The 22,308-nt window shown below is 40.3% G+C and overlaps 1 protein-coding gene across 2 annotated transcripts in view; it reads right to left on the bottom strand.

Annotated features, from left to right (window-relative positions):
• Positions 1-22,308, bottom strand: part of NELL1 (neural EGFL like 1) — a 630,963-nt gene that overhangs the window by 482,762 nt on the left and 125,893 nt on the right. For both annotated transcript variants that reach the window (XM_084895301.1, XM_084895300.1), the window contains exons 6-9: positions 15,203-15,275; positions 14,190-14,272; positions 7,074-7,208; positions 6,029-6,131 (exon numbers count right to left, since the gene is read on the bottom strand). In XM_084895301.1, coding sequence (XP_084751427.1) covers positions 6,029-6,131; positions 7,074-7,208; positions 14,190-14,272; positions 15,203-15,275 — 394 coding nt within the window. The remainder of the gene's footprint in view (positions 1-6,028; positions 6,132-7,073; positions 7,209-14,189; positions 14,273-15,202; positions 15,276-22,308) is intronic.

Here is a 22,308-nt window from a genome sequence, read left to right as displayed (position 1 = left end):
CCAACACACACTTCTCCAAGATGTCAGAAACAAATGGACTGGGGGTTTTTGCACCCACAGACATCTGGCCCTTCAAATGTGAACCTGATTTCTCCAGTTCAATGACTGGACACTTCTGCCATTTAAGTGCACGCTGAATAAACGACGGACAGATACAACACAGCAGCCCTGTCAGATGTGGGCAGGGGTTGCTGTCTTTAATTTGGTCTTTGTACTCGCCATCCCTTAGCATTCTGCAGCTTAGGATACCAGAAGCAGCCCTCCATGTTACAGTGTAAAGGAAGGCAGCAGATCAGAAAGGCTGGACACCCACTGACCTTCCTGCCTCTCACTCATAAAGTGGACTCATTTACAAAGTGGGCTCCAGGCACCACCTCTGCAAGTCACATCCAGTGGTTTTGCTGGCAACACCTTTGCCGCAAGCATTTTCACCACAAACATTTTCACCACCTAACTGGTCATTGGCAATGTTGCCAATAGAAGAGAAAATAACTTTGATAATTCAAGTTTATTTCTCCATAGATCAGTTACCTTCAGCGGACTTAATGTATTTAAGCTAGTTGTCAATTTCATTTCACTTCTCCACTGACAAAGTTCTCACAGTATTTCCATTTTTAAAAATATATATTTTTATTGATTTCGGAAAGGAAGGGAGAGAGAGAGAGAGAGAGAGAGAGAGAGAGAGAGAGAGAGAGAGAGAGAGAGAGAGAGAATCAATGATGAGAGAGAATCAATGATCAGCCTACATGCCCCCTACTGGGGATCGAGCAACCCAGGTATGTGCCCCAACCAGGAATTAAACTGTGACCTCCTGGTTCATAGGTGGCCACTCAACTACTGAGCCACACTGGCCGAGCAGCACTCTCATTTATATATCGTATAAACCTTAGCCAGGATGCATCTTATACTAGAAGATGATTGTATATCAGTTTTGTGCAAATCCTTTGGTGACCAAAGTCATCCACTCCCATCCATTGAAATCAAACAAGCTATGGCAAGTAGGAAAAAAGCAGCTACTAATTTGCAACAGTCTTCGAGAGCATTAATCATTGATTCTTTAATAGGAAAATGTTACCTCTCTTAATCAAGAAAGAATTTTCCATGGGGGGGGGGGGGTAAACTGCAATTCCAAAAGTGGAAACAAATCAGCAAACAAATCAAAAACAAACCCAGAAGTATAACACTATGGACAAAAGACTTCAAAGTTCACAAATGTTCATTTTATGCAATGAAATCTTTTTAATTTTGTTACTTATGTTTCCTGTTGTGTTATGTCCTCTTTAATGTCCCTTTTTAATTTTTCATCCTCTTATCTTTTATAGCAAAATTGTCTTTCATCCATTGCACAGAAAAAATGCTTGCAGCAAACATAGTTGTGGCGAAGATGCTCATGGGGAAGCCACCTAGAACCCTCAGAGCTAGACGCCCACATCAAACTGGCTGCTCCTTGGGCGTCTCCAACTCAAGCACACCAAACAGAATGCACTGCTCTCTGAACTACTTCTTCCACCTGCCTTGTTTCTGTTAATCACACTGTCAGTCCCCCAACAGCCCTTGTTCAAAATCTGGCACTTTCTCCCCTATAGACAATCTGTCCCTGATTTATTTGTCTCTTGAAAAAAAAAATGCTTATGGAGTTCCTACCACCCGCCAGTTTTTCAGCTCCACTCACATGGCTCTCTTCTCTTCTCCCTAGGCAGTGCCTACCTGCAGGCCTCAATGCCTCCACCTGGAATACGCAGGAACCCCACACCCACCCCCCCTCCAGCTCCAGATGCAGCAGGGTTTGTAAAAGCACATGTTTATGCCACAACTCTGCTTTAAAATCTTACTTCTGAATACCAAAACCAATGCTTCTCTTACGTCCATCATTTTGCACGTGCAATTCCCTATGGCAAACTCCTAGTCCTTTGTCAGCACCCTGCCCAGCTATTATCCCCCTATGAAGTTTTTCCTAGCACACACGCACACATGCACACACACGTTTCTGAAGGAGTTAATCTCTGCCTGTGCTACCACTTCTCTGTGCTACCACTGTATCTTACATAGAGTGCATGCTACACAGTACTCTGCTGTAATGATATGGCATATGCATCTGCCTGGACAGCAGAGGATGGAGGAGATGGATTAAGAGCATCAGACCTGGAGCCAGACTACCTGGGTTTTATTTTGGCTCCACAAAGGCTGAGACCTTGAAAGTTACTTCTCCTCTCTGTGCTTCACTTCATTATCTGTAAAATAATCATGAGGATTATAGCTTCCGGGTGTTGAAAAAATTAAATGAATTAAACACATAAGGTGCTTGACAAAACGAAAGATCCATATGTGAGTTCTGCTACATCCAGAAGTAAGGACAGTGTTTGGGAAAGAAACCTCAGTAAGAACAACAGAACAAAAGGAATGATACGATCATCATCCAACACACCTTTACAGCTTTATTTATACTCACCCATGAGAACGCTCTGTTATCAGATAAACTTTCTCCCTTTCCCTCTGCTACCTCTACTCCCTTGTTAATGCTCTTCTGCATAGTACTGTCTTCCTCAAATCCGCCTCCCAAAAAAATGCAGAGTCCAGGACACCAGGTGATTCTAATGTGCATCTAGGCAAGACCAATGCCTTGAACAGAGCAGACACCCAACAAACATAACTTCCACACCACTCGCTGGACTGCGTGCTCACAGCTAAGAAATCTAGAAGGCTCTCACGTTTTCCCTGATGCCTCCCGAACAGATAGAGGAATATTCTAGTATCAAAACTGATACCTCCACTATCAAAATCTCCTCATTCTTTAAGAAGGCTTCTGTTCCAAAGAGGACTAAGTGCTTTTTTTAGGCAGTGAACCAAGACATGGCCACTGAGACAAAGTCCTCTCCTATTTCCAATCAGACACCCCCTTTTGTAAGTGCTGCAGCTCCTGAGGCCATGACAAGGACATGAGCACTTAATAAGTCAGCAGACAAAACAATTTGCTTTTGTGCACGGCGCCTACTGCCAGCGCCTGCTTAATACCTTTCCTCAGAGTCCCTGCCCCCACCCTAGTGGTGGACAAATTCATTAGTCAACAGAGACAAATATCAACAGTACAACTATTGAAATTTCTCTTTGAGAGCCAAATTTTTTCAACTTAAACTATAATGGTAAGTACATTGTTATTAACTTAATTCGGGTACTCCTAAGCTGGCCTTTGCTAAAAACTCAAGGAGCCGCATGTGGCTCGCAAGCTGCAATTTGCCGACCACTGCCCCACCCAAACCCAGAGAGCAGCTGAAGGAAATTTTATTGGAAAGGGACAACGAAAATAACTATTCGCCAACCGCTCTCTGATGTGAAGATATCTGAAAGCATAGAAAATCTACTGACTGATGTTAGAACTCTGATTGATCAATCCTCATTCTCCTCTTCTCCATCCCACTGATCAACCTGCCACAGTCATCTTCTAGAAGTTAGAAACATTTAACTTGGCTCCACTTCCTCTGGGGAGCATGCCAGGCCCACCATCCATGCAGGCCGCACATTTGACATGCTTGGATAGGCTAACATTCCCCATCCACATACCTAACAGGACTGCACTTATACCCTGGACACTGAGAATCATGCCTCTAAACTTGGGAGTGAGGCCTCTGAAGCAGAGACATCCTTTTACCACTATTCCAGGCACTAACAACGAGTAACTGTCTTAACACACATTTCTTTTAAAAAACAAGGAAAAAATGAAAACCCTCTAGGCCAAAGGTCTTCAACCTTTTAATTACCAGAGGTGCCTTGTATCATTTCTTTTTCATTTTTTTAAGTAATGGTCTTAATAAATTATCTGCATTACCATTTTATTAAACTATAAACATGCCAAACTACTGATCAGAGCTACTGAGAAAATGAGTGCTACCTAGAAAAATGCTAAGAATTCCAGATAAAGGCAAAAAACATTAAGTTAGCCTGTGGATCAGTATTTAGGTAAAACTGGACAAGTTACTAAAATGATTCTTAAAACTTAAACTCTCCAAAAAATTAGGATAGCTAAAAATGACTACCTACACACTTTGAGAGAACAATTTGATGATATGTATCATTTGAAAATGTCAGTCTTTGGGCCTAGTAATTCTACTGTGGAGAATTCTAGCTTAAGAAAATATAATATACAGAAATGTGTTTTTTATGCAAAACATATTATTAGTGAGTAATTTACCAGAGTGGAAAGTAGGAAATAACCTAGATAACCAACAATTGCAGAATGATTAAATAAGTTATGCAGTAGGCAAACAATGGAACACTGATGTTCAGTAGGGAGAAGGAGTAGGTGGAGGTGGGAAAAGGGTATGGGGGATAAATGGTGATAGAAAAAAAAATTTTTTTAATATGTTTTGTTTTTTTTAAAACTGGACTACACTTAAATGATAATGGTAACTCAACAAACCAGGATAAAATTTATCTGCACAATAAGATCCCAACTGTACACAAAATAAAATTTAAAAACTAAAATCTGCTAAAATTTCAAGTGTTCATTTCCAAGTAGTGGGATTATGGGAGGGTTTTTTCCCCATCTTTACCTTTATTCTCCTCTGTGGATTTCAAGTGTTACACAAGACACACATTGCTCTCACAATTAGAAAATCAAAAGGCTAAAACAAAACAGCTAAAAGACTCATCTATCCCATGTCCAAACAATAACTTCTAAAATATAGCATTAACAGATCTGTCCAGGGAGTTCAAAATAATTTAAAATACCTCATATTTTTTAAATACAAATCCCCAACATTTTTTCAACTTCTTCCTCTGCTGACTGTTACATAAAATATAAAAAAATGGAAAACATATCTGCACCTACTAAAAACTATCTTTCCACTATGGCAGTAGATTATAATCTCAACATCTGGGCATTTGAGCTATTCGTTTTGCCAGATGTGATTTCCAAAGTCCCTGATACAGAAACAAGAAAGTTTCTTTTTCAGATAATTCCAAGTATGCTCTGCTGAGTAATTGGTGTGCTATGCCAACCATGAGAAAAGGGAATATTCAAAAATATTCCTTTTGAAAAGAGTTCCACAAAAGTTTGGACAGTTGGATCAGACTAGCTCTCTCCATTTCCACTGTCATATTAGGTGACATACTAGTCTTGGCAAAAAGCTAGACCATTATCCTTTTAAACTTAATGATGTTGGTGTTTTTCAATGAAGAAATGATGTTGAAAATTATCGGCAGGATGCTACATTTCTAACTATTCTAAGGAAGACCTTATGGTTTGATGAGAGATCACAGGCTTTGTAATCAGACAGAACTAGTTTTACATCTCACCTTTGCCACTCACTGGTCTTGTGACCTTGGTAAGTTAATTTCCCTAAGTCTAAGATTCCTGTAAAACAGGGATAATAATAATCCCAACCAAAAACTAAAAATAAAAAAATAAGGTGAGGATTCAATAAACTAAGAGAATTCAAGCACCTATAATAGTAACTGGCACATAGCAAGCATTGTAAATGGCAGCTTTTACTCATTGCTTGTTTCGGTGTTTCAGTCGCTATTTCACTTGAAATGGTGTGCTTTGCAATATGGAAATAAAAGGATTCTTAAATCACTATATAACTTGGACAAGTGAACTTTGAGGGAACTTGTTTTAGTATTATAACTGAAGTTCATCCCAAAATTCCTAACAAAGACCTTTTAATTAACAGGAAATCTGGCCAAGACCTCAGGATGCCAAAACACTGAATTTGGCCTTTAGATTGATGTTCAGGATGAGGAGGACCAAACAGATGGAGCTTTGGAGTCATGACGTTAGAGATCAGATCCACCCATGACCAGTTGTTTGATCCTGTACAAGTGACTTAATCCCTGTAAGTTCCTCTATATAGAATGAGAAGAAGTAATTAGAGTTGAGTTGAGAATTTTTTTAAGTAGCCTATATACAGGTGATTAAAATACAGCAGCTCTTCTTATAATACATTTAATATTATATCAACTCTTGGTATTTCATTGCATCAGTGTGAATCTGTTGAGGCCTAAAATATAGAGGGAAAAGGTTAGTACTTACGTCGGCAGACCTTACAGCACTGGCCAGCAATATGCACGGGGAGAGAGTCTGGGGAGCAGTTGAGAGGGGGACAAGATATCCTTCGGCATTCCACAGTGCCACTCTGAGGAAGGAAGGACCAGGGAAGAAATCTTAGAAGTGTCTTCTGAAAGTCCCCTCTGCTTACACAGCTCACAACTCCCCTCAGAAACCTCATCAGGGACACAGAAGCCATGTGAGGAATACCCTGTCTGCTCCAGGACCACAAATAAAATATTTCCTCCTGCCTGAATAAACCCGTGCCACCTCAATTACTTTTCTGATATACATCACTGGCTTCATTCCACCTGCCCATGTGGGCTAAGGAGATTAGGCAGAAACCAAAAAGCTTATTTCTCAAGAACATAAATAACGCCTTTTTCAAATCCTGTCAATCATTGTTGAGGCTCTCACAATCTGTTTTGTATTTTCTCAGACAACAATGGCAGTCTTCAGATATGTATCAAATAATTTCAGCTGGACAGGGTTTACATATTAATTTGGGAAGAGGACTTTCGGAATTCTCTGCTGAATTCTCTGAAACAGATAAAGGAGTCCACAAATGATGACTACCCTAAAAGTCCAGCAGTCTTGTCATTCTCTGAAACATGATGGATACCTTGTAAAATTCAATAAAAACACTTCAGGAACTAATTAGCCCCCTTTTAGCATCTGTTCAGGTAGAGAAAAGTTCCAAATGAAGCTCACCAGTAGGTTCTCTGACAACTCAAAGGAGTTCTTCCTCCTTCTGATAGTCTAACCTCCAAACTCCAAACAGAGAGCTTCTTACAATAATATTAGGTCACATTAGAGTGTTGCCAAGGGAAAGTGGATTTTAATTTCCTAGTATTTTATATATAAAATGACACTTTTCCAGTTTCCCTCCGTAACTCACAGATTACTAAACAGCGCCTGGTAGAAAGGTAATTCCTCTTAGTTAGCATTCTATACTGAAGAACCAAATCACGTGATAATCAGTGGCACTGCCCCGTTAAAAGTGTCTTTATTTCCTTACAAAGAGTCTTACTTTGCACGTGCAGTTCCTGCAGTGGTCGCCGTCCACCCAGGAATCTTGGTCTCTATACAGCAGTCCACTCACTTGACAAGTCTTCTCGCAATGACAGTTTTCCAATTGACTGAGTCTCGTCTCTGCATAATTTAGCTGCAAACGAGAGTGACTAGGTGTAACTTCTGTAATTCCATTGCACAGTCCTAACAAAGCTAATAGCAACAAGGAAAAAAAATTCAAGTAGGAGGGAAACAATGCTCAGAACAGCTGATTCTTAGTCAGGTCTGGTTTTTTGTTTTGAATATTTCTTCTTTTACATGAGGTGGAATCATTCTAAATTAAAGACATACTGACTCCCATGGTCTAACGAGCACCAAATGAGACATTAAACTGTATAGCAGGGACTTCCTGGTGTTCAGAAGCATCCGTGCTCTCAGCTCCTAGCCCACATGGCAGCACTATAATGAATGTGTTCTCAAGGACTCATTACACTGTTTACAGGAGATCTACTGAGGAATTCCAATGCGCTCACATTTGTCTCCCACCTTCTTCTCCGTGTTCTGCACATACTAACCAGAGTGCCATGCTTTACAGGCTGGGAAGTCATTGCTTCCTCTCTTAGGAAAAATTCTGGGGAGCAGGGATCAGAAAAAGAGAAAGTCACAGAAGGATCTAGTTTCTCTCCATGTCCCAATCCCCCAAACAGAATGTCCCAAGAATCCACTTTGGTGTTCAAATGAAAGTCAGAATAGGCAACCAACCCTCAGGGGAGATCAAGATTTGGTGACAGAACCTTTTTTCGTTTCTCTAAATCACACAACTGTTGCCATTAACCACAGAATCATAGAATCTTTTATTGGAAAGGGGATATACAGCATGGATGTGTTCGCAAGTCTTTGTACATGGACAGTGGTGGAACACTTATTATCTTCTAAGAAAAAAAAATTTGTTGCTGTTAGCTCTGGATGACTTAAATACCCTTCTTGGATTGAGTCCTGAAATCTCTCCCTTTTTTCCTATTACACCCAGTTTTGCCTTTTAACCATCCTGAGCAAGTTCCACCTCGTTTCAAATACTTGAGGTTATCCTGTCCTCGTGCCTGCTCTCGACCACAGTCAGCCCCTTGTGATAGGGTCCCAATCCTCGCTTCTGATCACCTTCCATGCAGCCTGCTCCATTTTGCCTTAAAAAAGATGGTGTCAAAAAACTGAACTGTCGTATGGTCTGGCTACTGCACATCCATACTAAGGAGTAACTCAATCCAGTACCAGTATTTCCCTTTCCTTACATAGAGACTGTCTTGATTGAGAAACAAATATAACTTCCTTTAAAAAAGAAATCCAATAGGCTTTCTTCTCCTTCTCAATCATACTTACACCTCCAAGTCTTGAGTATCTTCCCCTCCTGGAGACCAAGTCAATCCCTGATTCTCCTAAGACTATATCTAACCAGTATTTTAGATACTGGTTATATACTGTATATGTCTGACCCTGGGTAATGATGACTCCCACCATTCTTCCACATCAACTATCATTCCATTCCATACATGACCCTCTCAATTGCTCTCAACAGTGCCACTCTCTGGAAATGGAATCCATATGTAACTCCAACCTTGGTATTTATCACTTATTTCATCCTCTCTCTCCAAGCTTTTGGAATTTCTCATGAAAACTTATTTGTGGTCTGCATTTCATGGGTGATGCCAATGGGCAGGGAAAGAACAACAGGATCCCAGACCGACTGCCATGCACTATAATCAGCCCTGAAGAAAGCAGAGTTGACGATGCCTAAAAATTGGCTTCCTTTGACTCTTGTAACATGTAGGTTACATTCCAAAAGTTCAGGGTACATGTGAATCTCCAGCCTAATCATAGAGTTTCTAGAATTGATGATAATTAAGTTCTTTGAGAATTTTTTTTTGAAACAAAGGGAAAATACACTTCTAAGTTGGGTGAACTCAAGTGACCAAAACCATGTATAGGTAAGAGATAATAAAAAGGAAGTGACAACATCACACATTATCTTTACTTCATTCCATGGCCCCAATAGTTCCTACAAAAGGTAGTGATTGATGTGGCCTGGGATTGAACAAGAAAGAGCTGAACTAGATCAGCATTCCTCCTAAGACTGGCTCAGCATGAGGTACCTGTGAGAAGAAATGTGCCTGCCTCACTCAGAAAAGCTGGAACAACTCTAGTGTCTGTGTCACTCAAAGGAGGAAACTTCTTAAAGATTAAATGACCCAAAAGGAGATTCTTCATCTGTCCCAGTTTCTAGAAAATCCAGGAGTTTGCCTGGGGGTCACATTGGCAATTTCCAGTAAAGTCCAACTAGCTAAACTCAACCTTAAAACTCAATTCCAAGGAAAACCTCTGTTTTAATATAATAAAAGCTATTCTAAGGACTCTTATTTACCTTCTGAACTTCATTTTTATTTTTTAATATATTTAGACTTTTCTGATAACCTTGTAAAGCTCTAAATTCTATAACATAAAAGTGTATCAGACAGATACAAAAACAAAAGAGATATAAAAGCAAAAGGCTAATTTTTCAAAGGCATTTAATGTGTAATCTTGCCTCTGCTACATCATGTTGCAACAGTAAAGGAGACAACATTGAATCAAAAAATGAGTAACATTTTCTGTCACTGATATTAGCATGCTAAATTACACAAACTCATTTTCAAACATATTTCACTACCTGCTACTTTCTCCAAGAATGCCTGCAGATCCAAAATAAGATACGGTATCAAATCTACATCTGTTCTGTTTTACCTTTGCTTGTGTATTCATATAAATAACCATGGACCAAATCACTTGTTCTTAACGCTACACATTCAAAGACAGACAGCAGCCGCCTTTTCTGCAGTAAGAGACCACTGAATGGATCTAAGTCCGTTAGTCATGTGGTAAACGGCTCATTGATTTCTTTTTGTTTTGTTTTTTCTTTGAAATACTACTTATTTGGCATTTGCTAGATGGAAGGGGGGAAAACAAATTCTTCTATTGTGTTAAACCTTTAAGCTTAATTGAAAAATCATTACTGAGCCCCTCAAAACAATAAAAGTCTCCAAATTAAATATGTTACAAACTGAAATGCCACTCCAAATGCTCCTTGATTTGCATAACTAGCTTTGTCAAAGGTTTAAACAGAAGTAATCAAGAAATCCCCAGTCTCCAGCATCTTTGCTTCCTGAGCTTGGAGAGTGGGGCAGAGTCTGACCCTAGCCCAGTGCACCTGGCCAGGGTGGTGAGGCTTCCCACAATGTCCAGACTATCTGGGAACCTCCAGAAGAAGCCAGGGAAGCAGTGGTCCCTTAGGGGACAGCTTCGCTGCACCTTCTCTGCCTTGGAAAATAGATGATTTTGCCAGAATGCCAGGACTTCTCAAGAGGGCTCCTGTGTGCCCTGACCCCTATAGCCTGTAGGTGCATGCAAGCTGTTCCCATGACCCGTCCTATATCAAGCAAAGGCAAAGTCATTCTCCAGCCTTCCCAGCTGAAAGGTGAAAAGGAAGAGCAGCAGGCCCTCTTGGGCAGACCCGACCCCTGAGCTAATCTGGTGTCTGCATCTGTTTGGTTTGGTGTGACTCTGGCTACCATCCCCTGTCCAGCTTGTGCACTGAGCTTGCACTTTGCTAGGCTTCCATGGCTCCCACTCAGACCCATGTGGGAGACTTTCTCCTGCCTCCCATGACCTCCTGGAACCTGGCTCTGGACCAAAGCTCTGATGTCAATTCACTGCCTCTGCGAGGCTGTGTGATATGAGCCACTGGGGAAGGTCTATAGTACGTTTTCTTAGGGACCCTCTCCCCACCCCAAGTTGCCTATTTAACAACAGCCATTGCTTACTGAATGCTCACAGTGTGCCATGCAGCAAACTAGACTTCCAAATCTCTCTTGCCTGTCTCATGGAATCCGTATAAAACCAAGAATAATTTTTGCTAATTTATATATGGAAACATTGCAGCTGCAAAAAGTCCAATGAACCTTTGAGCTTCACCTTGATGGCTGCCCAGGGTGCAGGGGGAGAGGAGTCAGAGCACAGGGTCTGCTCAATGGGGGGCATTTGAAAGGAAACTCTTCCATGAAGATCCGGCCCCTAAGGGCTGCAACCTCAGTTCAAACCTGAACAAAAGGAAACATGGCTTGCACAAGGCACTGAAAGAAGGTCTTGCTGTTCCGATTTTGGCACATGGACTAGAGGGAAGTATATTCCATTAAGAATCCACCTGGCCTATCCTGTGTTTGCAATTTGATTCTGAGCAGCATCTGTGATCTGAAAACCCTTAAGGAAATGACGTGGTATCAGTTGGCCCCATGAGGTGGTGACAGGACTCAGGTTGAGACTAGGAAAAAATCCACAAGTTTCCAAGGAAAACAAGAGTCAGCGGCCAAAAAATGTATGAGTGAAGGGCCTTGTTTTTGTCCTGCCCTTCCCCTTTTAAAAGCTGCTAGAAGCTCTGTGCCCACTCTTCACTCCCAACAGGTACCATCTGAGAACGCATTCCTCTTGTCCTGTTTTTTAATGCTCATTCCTCTTCTCACTGACCCCTTCATCCTCCTGCCTATGGCAGCCACCTCCCTCTCTCCATCACTCACTTCTGCTCACATGTCTTCTCTCTCTTCCTAATCCTCTCTCCCCCAACTATAAACTCAGTAACGATTCAACTCTCAGAATCTGAGTGTGCATCTTAGAACAAAGTCCTCTCATTGGAAAGGGGGCTAACACATCAAGCCTGGCTCGCAGGATGATTGTGAGGATTAGAGTGACAGGGACTATAAAAAGGGGAAGCATTTTAAACAGCACATAGGAAACAACAAATATTGCCTAGTATGATTTTCCTTCCAGCTTCTTCTACATGCGGGGCTGCCAAACTAAGGCCCATGGCCCAAAACTGGCCCACAACTTATTTTTTTAAGTATATTTTTATTGATTTCAGAGAGCAAGGGAGAGGGGGAGAGAAGAGAGATAGAAACATCAGTGATGAGAGAGAATCATTGACCGGCTGCCTCTTGCCCACCCCACACTGGGGATTGAGCCCGCCACCCTGGCATGTGCCCTGACCGGGAATCAAACAGTAACCATCTGGTTCACAGGGCAACATTCAACCACTGAGCCAGCTGGGCCCACAACTTATTTTTATATGGTCTGTGAACTAAGAGTAATGTTTCCGTTTTTCAATGGTTACATTTTAAATGGTTATTTTTAAATAAAACAAATATAGATATGATATCCTCAATTTGCCTCTTGGTCTGCAAAACCCACCATGCACTAGCTGGCCCTTTACAGGAAAAGCTTGCCTTTATCGTAGATTCCAAATTGTGCGGTGAAAATGGAAGACTCAAGTTTTCTCAGTGTAATTTTACTCATGGTTTGGAAGAAACAGACTTATAAGTCTTCCAAAGTGCAAGGAGTGGGGGGTGAAACGGTGGACTACATTATTTTCTGCTTGCCACTGCCCGCAATTAAATATCTCTACCTCGCAAAAGCTCATTTCACATAATACTGTTTGGAGGACAGGGCTCCTGGATAATGTACGACTAGGAAAGAGAAGACTGCCATTCCCCGGAGCAGGCAGGGCTGAGAAAGAAAAAGGCATCCTGGGAGCGAGGGAGGAGGCAGCCACAATCACTGGAGACCAGGTGACATGTTTCTTCTTCCAAAAGTTGGGCAGCGAGCTAAAGTATAATTAATGGTATTGAGATCAAGCTGCTCCACACAATATGAAATAAAAGCCTGCCTATGCCACAAGCTGAGAAGGCAAATAATTGCCTGCATTTCCCATTTCCACTGCACTCGGCAGTGAACTGCACACAATGCTTCAGGCTCTCCGGTCCCCGCCTCAGTTTCTTAGAAAAGTGCTCTGTCTCTCCATTTCCAGACAAAAGGGGACGTGCCACACACCTCGTTGGAAATAACACACCGTCTGCAGCAGCACAATCTACGGGTCCAAAGAAATAGTCCTATCTCCAAAGCATCTCTCCACCAATTTTTTTTTTTTTTTTTTTTTTTTTTTTTTTTTTACCAGGTTGCCAGGGCGGATGGCAGGGAGCAGTCCTAGCTGCGGGTGGAATAGATTAATGTATCATTTTCACTGTTATTAAAATTCTCCCTTTCACGGAGTCTCCCATCTCTGAGGCCCAATCTAATTCTTTCTTCGCCCTGGGCCGGAACTCATGTCCACGGCGGATGGGTATCGTAACAACACAGCCACATTTTCTGTTTATTCGTTGCCTTTCTCCACAAAGCTCGGGGCTTTTCATTACGAATCTAAACGTTATAAATATATTTATATTCATAACTATATTCATAACGTTTAGATTTATGAATTTGTATATGTATATGTATATGTGTATGTGTATATGTGTATGTGTATATGTGTATGTATATGTATATGTATGTGTGTATGTATATGTACATGTATATGTACATGTATATGTATATGAAAGCCCCTAATTGTGTACATGTTTGGCTCTGCCACTCAATATGAACGCCTCTGGGGTAGAAACCCTGTCTTGTTCACCTGCGTCTCCTTTGAACCTGACACAGGACTTGACAACTGGCAGGTCCTCTAAAGATTCTTGGTAAGTGGATGATGAAGGGTGAAAAAAGATGCAGAATTATAAAACTGGAGGTGCTGGAAGGCAACTTGGTCTCCCTCCCCGTTTAACTCAGGGCCAGTCCTGCCATGAATCACGTATTACACATGCGGTACAGTGCCTGGCTGTGACAGTGATCTCTCCCTAACAATAGCTATTTTGCCCCTTCTGATTACCGGCAATTATTCTTACATCCGAAATGCATTAGCTCATGAGCCACCGTGGCTCTGACCATAGATCATCTCCCAGTGGCAGCCGTTTAATAGCCAACGGGCAGACTCTTTTCCACTCCCAGGGAATCGGCGGTGATACACACGGCCTCTTCCTTCCAAACATTTTTCAAGAAAACGTTTTGATTCGGCCTAGTAGTACCGAAGACAGAAATAGTTGTGTTCACAATAGGTAGTGCTATTTCCAGAAATGTATTGCAGATGCCAATGCCAAAAAAATGTTTCCATTCGAGCACATCACTCTGCATTCCAGACAGCACGGCAAGAGAAGTGAAACATCACGGGTGAAATTTAGGTACCTACCTTTGCCGTCATCTTGGCCAAAAGCTCTTGTAAATCCATTATTCCTTGCACCAGGCTTAAGAAATCACTACAGGTGGGGCAAGCTCAATAAAGAAAAGAGAACACCAAGGTTGATACAGTGCTAATATTAAAAAAATAAAAATTTTTAAACAGTAGTTGTTTGGCTATGTAGAACGCTTTTTTCTTTTCTGTTTAAGTGCTACTTTGAAACTGGCATAAAATAACAGGGATTTCAGGTCTAAATTTCTCCCTTTTATTAATAAGTCAACAGGAAAAAGAAAAGAACTGCTCATTGAATAGAAAGGCAGTATGACATTTTTAAGTTAAAATTAAACCCTAGCTTTTATCGAAAGGTTAATGGGAAAATATAAATTATCATAGGAGAAGAAAAAGAAAACTCAAATCCAGGTCAAGCAGTTTAAAGAATAGTTTTTAAATAAATTACAGCATATGAAACATAGTCAAAAATACTTTAATAACTATGTAAGGTGTCAGTTGGGTACTGGAAATATCACTTATAAAGTATATGATTGTCTAACCACTATGCTGTACACCTGAAGCTAATACAAAATATCCAATGTAACTATAAGTTTTAAAAAGTTTTTAAATAAAAAAATGTAAAATATAGCAATAAGTTTGGCAACTAACTCTCAAAATTAAAGAAATAGCAATTCAAAAAAGAACAGCTTTTTAAAATATGTATAGTTAAATTAAACATATCTTTCTGTACCAAACTACTGAACCCAAGCTGCTAATGTAATTTTTCTTTCCTTCAAGAAAAGGAAAGAAAAATTACATTAGCAGCTTGGGTTCAGTAGTTTTTAATGCATAAGCTTTTTAGAAATTCAAAGACAAAGAAGTATTTATTATAGATAAGTTATCTTCCACTAACCTTGCCACCTCATCAGTCAACACTGTAAATAGTGTGTAGGTATCCTTCCTGACCTGATTCTCTGACATTATCAACAAAAAAAAAAAATGTTACAAATTTACAATGTTAAATTTCTACTTACTGCGATTCAGATTTGGACACTGCGTTATATATCCATTCGGCATAAAGATGATTTTTCCATCTTGGATGATCCCCTGGGCAACAGAAGAGAAAAGTGGGTGTTTGATATTACAGTTCCCAGCAGTTCACATGGGCCTGTCACGTGTTCTCTGTGGGGCAGATTATTTTCAAACAAGACTGAGAGCCTCATTCAAAAGTTGAGTTGGCCATGGTCTACATTGAACTACCCCAAACTGTCCTCTTCCAGGAATGTTGACAAGTACATTCATCTTGAGAAAGCTACAGATAGTAGCCACTGCTTGAGACAAAAGACATCATTACATTAAGGATCCATCAATAAATATTCTTTAACTACGGGACTGAAAAGTCACTGAGGTCATAAAAATTCTCTCCAAAGCCCAAATCATCCTGGATCATTAGATATTCATGACTATGCAGATTTTTTTTAACACGAGAGAGAAAAAAGATAATAGAAACATATTAAACTAAAATGTTCCTACTGATTCATTTAGTCAAGGGAAAATAAATTTGACTTGGAGAAAATTTCCTATCAGTCTTGGCTCTCAGCTAATTAAGTGACATGAATTTTGGCTGGTAAATGTTAAGAATGGCTCAACATCTCCCTGTGAGTAAAGGGTGGTCTTTTAATTCTGTGACTTATTCAGGAAGTACAGCCCCCATTTAAGAAAGTCATTGGGGCTGCTATCTCTCAATGAAATAATGACTTAGCTTTGGAGTGTGCACATAGGATTTCAAGATTCTATTTCTAGGTGGGTGTTTGTTTTTAACTGATTTGAAATATTACAGAACAGATGATAACTGGGGAAGCTGGTTCAGAATATTGAGCTCAATCTATAAATAAAATACAGGCTTAAGTGTGCAAGTCTTTCAAAGGAAGTAACATTTAACACGTATGTGCTCATCCTCTAAACAGCAGATGGTATTCAGTAAATGCTGTTTTCTGCTTATTATTTCAAGATAAAATACTAATTGGAAATAGTAATACAGTAGAAGTAACAGGATCATAAGACCTCCTCCTCAAAGTGAGACACAGGCAGTATTGACCTCCTCCTCTCCATGGGTCATGCAGTGCTTATGACTATGAGAGGAGCCAGCCTCACCATGGGGAGGAAGTCCCAGCCTCTGCTCCTCATGGGCATTCAGAATCTCCTGCAAGAGAATTCCAGGAAGCAATTAATGGAGTGTAATCTGAATGCATCAGCTTCTTCCTGGTGTGAAGTTGCTCAGTTTTTCTAAAGTAAATGAACTCTTTTAAGAGGACAGGGTATCTTTCAAGCACATTTTAGAACTTTGAGAGAAGCACGTGATTGGAAGCCAGAGGGTCTGTGTTCAAGTTCTAGATCTGTGTCTGGTCAACTGGGTGAACCCAGACAATAAGAACCATCTTCTCTGAGCTTTAGATACTTCATCTGAAAGGGGAAATGCTGTATGCAAAAGCGAAAGATCTTCCCAGCATCAAGGGCTGGGTCAATGAAACAGGTGACCAAACCGAAACAGTTCCCTATGCATTTGCTACCTTTCAAGGTGAATGAAAAAGTGAATTAAGGGCACAGAAGGCTGTAGATTTCCATCGTAGGAAACTGAGTATCACATTAGAAAACATCAGTCGAATCAGGTTGAATACGAATGTATTTAGAGTGACTGACTGTGTGGGTTTTCCTAGGATTTAGGGATTTCAGTGCTAAACTGAGAGAGTCCCGGGCAGACCAGGATGTTTGGTCTTCTGAGGCGATGAGGAAATGGTGGAAGCACAAGACCAGGAAAGGATCAGGTACATCTATTATCTGTTTGTTGCAAGATCCTAAATCATTCCTACTTTTATCAGCCACAGAAAGGCACTCAGAAACCTAGGATACATATATGGTGGTATTCATTACCTTTCCAAAAACAAATGGAAAACCTATTTGAAAGAGATACTCCACTCATTCTATAGCAACATAATATAGTACACAACAGCGATTTTGCTTTTTAAAAAGTGACTACTGATTTTGTTCCATTATAAATTACAAATTGCCTCTCTCATACCTTTCTTCCACCTGCCTCCCTCCTCACCTCTCTCTTTCTCCACTATGAATCTCTGGCACGCACTTGTGTGTTGCACAGGTCATTAGGTAAAGGTCAATGATGTTGACTTGAACAAAAACAGAAATAAGGGCTGGAAGCTTCTCAGTGCCCATTAATGCAAACACTCAAAGCACTTGGTGTTTTTTTCTAAGGAAGGTCATGAGGGTCAGCCCACAAATTGCATGAAAATATGTTCTTGCCAAATGAATCAAGATGGAATGTTAATTTATTTGACTGGGTGTAATTCCATGCTGGATTTAAAGAAGCATGGCAATCTATTGCGCAAACACCAAATGTAACCCAGAGAAGTCCTAGTGCATATGTGTATGCATGTGAAGACATACCTGTGCACGTATTCCAGCACCTCCCCCAGAACAAGAACCCAAAGGCTTTGCATTGAATTGCCATATTGTGTATTCAGAGCATGGACATTTGTCAGTAAAGGAACATTGATGAACTACGTAGTTTTCCTTCCAAAACGACCCCCAAGAAGGGATTTTATTCAGTATAAAGCTACAAAGTAGCTCCATCAACCTTATTTCTCCCAGGAAAATTATCAATGAGGATTTCTATAGATAAAAATTTGCCTTCAAGCACTGCAATTTCTCAAAAGAGAAAAAAACGATGAAATAAGGGATCAAAAGGTAGAATTTCTATTATTTCTCCTTATTTAACTTCAAATGTATCTACACTCAAATGCAGCTCTGGCTGAGTATATATTAGTTGACCTCATTTGATCTCATTTATTCAGACCTAAGCTTTATTTCATATCATTCATCAAGGCAATGTTTCTCAAAAGTTGAGTTTCTTAAGAATTATCTTGAGTATTTAACATTATGATTCCTGGGCCAACACCCAGATTCTGTTTTAGTGAGGTAGGAGGAGGTCCAGGAGTCTCCATTGGAAAAAAGAAAAGTTTCATAACTTTATTAACATCTACTTTACATACTATTAATTCATCCATTTTAGAAATGAAATAAAGAGCTCTGATACATATGGGGGGGGGATTTTAAAACTGTTATGTTAAGGGAGACACATTAGACTACGTATTGTATGATTCCATTTACTACAGAAAATGTCTGGAAAAGATGAAACTCTTGAGATAGAAAGCAGATCATTGTTCGCTGAGGGCATGGTGAGGGGAATGGGGATTGACTGTAAGCAGTCATGAAGAATTTTTGGAGTGATAGAAGTATTCCAAAAATGGACTGTGGTGATGTTTTCAGGAATCTCCATTTTTATTTTTTTAAATATAGGTTTTTATTGATTTCAGAGAGGAAAGAAGATGGAGAGAGAGATAGAAACATCAATGATGAGAATAATTGATCAGCTGCCTCCTGCATGACCCCCACTGGGGATCCAGCCTACAATCTGGGCATGTACCCTGACTGAAAATCGAACCCTGATCTCCTGGTTTATAGGTAGATGCTCAACCAATGAGCCACATCAGCCGAGCTGGAATCTCCAATTTTAAGGCTGTCCCCGATGACTCTGAAGAAAGGTCACATTGAAACCCCCCTTTATTGTCAATCTTTTGTTTCTTTGGGAGCAAGAGGGTTCACTCATTAAAAGTTCACAGTGGTGCCGAAACTATGAGACAAGCAGTTTTGGCAGCCCCATTAATTAATAATTAACTCATTAATGCAATAACCCTGGGATAGGTTGCCAATAATTCCAGAGGCATCTCAGGGAAAAAAACAGATAAGGAACTTATTCACGGTTTGGCTCAGTGGATAGAGCGTTGGCCTGTAGACTGAAAGGTCCCGGGTTCAATTCTGGTCAAGGGCATGTACCTTGGGTGTGGGCACATTCCCAGTAGAGGGTGTGCAAGAGGCAGCTGATTGATGATTCTTTCTCATCTATGTTTCTAATTATCTATCCCTCTTTCTTCCTCTATGTAAAAAAAAATCAATAAAATATATATTTTTTAAATAAAAAAATAAAGTTCACAGTGGTGAAAACAGCATCTAAATCCAATATATCCATAGGGTAAAATCTCCCTGATTTGAAACTGAATGGCAACCCACAGAATTACTAAATTATCAACACCATATATTTTCATCTCAGTATCCCCTGCAGGTCCTATTGTAACATATTTCATACAGGAAGCACAATAAATACCTTAGAGGCATCAAACTCCTGAAAACTATGAATTATACAATATTGAACAATATAATTTTCAGAGCTATTAGTCTGATATGTAAACTAGGAATGCACATCAGAATTTTAGGAGAGGTTGAGGAAGGACGGTCACACATATTTTGCAAAAGCTTCTGAGTCAATCTTGTTACACCCCCCATGAGGACCACAGATGTGAGGCCTGATCTAGGGCCAGATCACCTGGTCACGTGACCTATGAATAAAACCTAGAGCATTAATACCTTAAGAAGCTTTCCTAAAGGCAACCTAAATCTTAGGCCATCAACTACAGGTTTCCTAACTCCAACACCAGTGCCGGACCATGATACAACATGTGTAAGTAATAATATATCATTTGAGAAAGTTTTAGAGCTATAGGAGCTAACCAGATGTTGCTACAATTAGATCCTGTTATTAAAATAAGGTCCTATCATAATTGTCTTAACTGATAGGTACTACTCACTGTCCATAATGAATTATTTGCATTAGATGCTAACAGTTCACTAAAACAGTCCATCAGTACTGGGAAACACAGGTCCTTTTAAGTAGACTAATATCCCCCACCACCTGCCACCATCTTATTTACTCTATTAAGTTGCTAAACCATCCATCTCCTCATTGTTAGTGCAATGCTAAACCTCAGCCCATCTGAGTAGCTAAATAAATCCCTAAGATACAGAGCCCAAATAAATAAACTTTTACTATTAATACTGATGGGAAGGAGACAAATGAGTTTTCCCCCTTTGTTATATCCACCTGTTGCCACCCTCTACCTCCTGCGCTCAGCTCACCAGGCAACTGAAAGAGAAATTTGCTCCAGACAGGTTCTACATGGGCTTTTTGTTTGGAGAACTAATGCCCAATTATTTCCATTGTTCCAATAACATTTCTCACTTCACAGTGAGAAATATAGGAAGACTCAATTAAAAAAGATTAGCAAAAGTATGCTATTATCACCTTTTTATGTATGGAATAACTAAGATTAAGCAAGTTCATCTAAGACTCAGAGCTCTCTGGTACAAATAAAAGTAGATTTACCACCAAACATGCTAATTCTTTTTTAAGGCTCTCATTTCCCTACAGATCCCTGTTTACACTGAAGAAAACGGTTGTATTTTTTATTTATTTATTTATTTATTTATTTATTTTGTATGCTGAAACACTGCAACAAATTGCTTTGAAAGACAAAGGAAAAGGGGTGGGGAGAGTTCCTGCAGGGCATGTAAATACAGGGATGAAGACATGTTCTGTTTATAAACTGGCAAGGACCCAAGCTTTGGCAACAGGCTAACGAAAAGTAAGACTCCAGGAAACTCGCAAGGAGGATTTTCAAAATGCAACCAATTATGTATTTCTGCCCCGGAGACAGTTAATAAAATATTCCAGCTTGCACAGAAACCAAGAAAGACATTTGTCGACTTGCATTACGATCAATAAACACTGTCAGCTCATTAGCATATCATTAGCTGTCCTGCTGCTTCCAAAGTCTTAATGCACAGAAATATTAATCTACAAATGTATGAGATTCGCCAGCTCTGCGCCTTGGACTTTCCGCATGAAAGGAAAAACGAGAGTTAGCGATGGGAGGAATCCGGCAGAGCTGCTTTCTCTTGGTGCCTCTAAACATATGTTTACCATCTGCGGAATTATGGGAACCAGCTGAGGTAAAAAACAACAGCTGTGGCCTTAAAAAAAATTAATGCCATCCATTTTAACTTCCCAGTGACAGCTGAGCTGTTAAGAAAATGGTGATGTCCAGGTAAGGGTGAGATTTCAGACCCAAGTTCACCCAAGAGATAGGGAAACTGAGGGAGACACAGAGAGAGTGCCTTGGCCTTGAGAATTCTCCCTGAGGTCTCAGCTATTTTAACTATTTAGAAGCCCCCAAAGGACCAAACCCACCAAAGCATCCTGAACTTATTGCCATTAACCTACACTTGTTCTTTATTTCTTTCACTTTTTTTATAGAGGTTTTGGCTTTATTTTTTTTAATATATTTTATTGATTTTTTACAGAGAGGAAGGGAGAGGGATACAGAGCTAGAAACATCAATGAGAGAGAAACATCTTCCAGCTGCCTCTTGCACACCCCCTACTAGGGATGTGCCCGCAACCAAGGTACATGCCCTTGACCGGAATCGAATCTGGGACCTTTCAGACCGCAGACCAATGCTCTATCCACTGAACCAAACCAGTTTCGGCAGTTCTTTATTTCTTTACCCTCTGAAACTCACAGCCTCATCAGCTCAGAATGACCAGAGAGAAACTGAGTGGTAGTCAACCATCTCGATAATGGAAATCTGCAACAAGATTCAGATAAGCCCAGTGCTAAGAGCCCGCTATGCTCTCAGATGGATGCTGTTTTGAAGTAGAAAAAAAAAAAATCCCCAAATTGTGTTCTGTGTCTCTGATAAAAAGGACCTAATGCTAGCAACCTCATCAGGCACCATCCTGTGCTCTTCAATCAGCAGCCCTTTTGTTCTTGTTGTTGTTAATCCTCGCCCAAGGATATTTTTCCATTGATTTTTAGAAAGTAAAAGGGGGAGGGAGATGCACACACAGAGAGAGAAACATCAATGTGAGAGAAACACATGGACTGGTTGCCTTTTGCAGGTGCCCTGACTGGGGTCGGGGATCAAGCCTGCAACTGAGGTATGTGCCCTTCACCGGGAATTGAACCTGCAACCTTTTGGTCCCCGGGCTGAAGCTCCACCCACTGAGCCAAAATGGCCAGGGCAACCAGCAACACTTTTACAGTGTGATCCATAAGGACCTCCAGGGTCCAGAGAATTAGGGTTGACAAGTGAGGAGTTTCTGCTCTGACTTTGCCTAGGAAGCAAAGTGTTAATATTTAAAGCAGGGAATAATGCTATTTTAACCTGAA

This window comes from Pipistrellus hanaki, assembly GCF_964339955.1.
Source record: "Pipistrellus hanaki genome assembly, chromosome: 9".
NCBI classification, from domain to species: domain Eukaryota; kingdom Metazoa; phylum Chordata; class Mammalia; order Chiroptera; family Vespertilionidae; genus Pipistrellus; species Pipistrellus hanaki.
The sequence above is the reverse complement of the archived record's forward strand: the minus strand, read 5'-3'. Positions and strand labels throughout refer to the sequence as shown.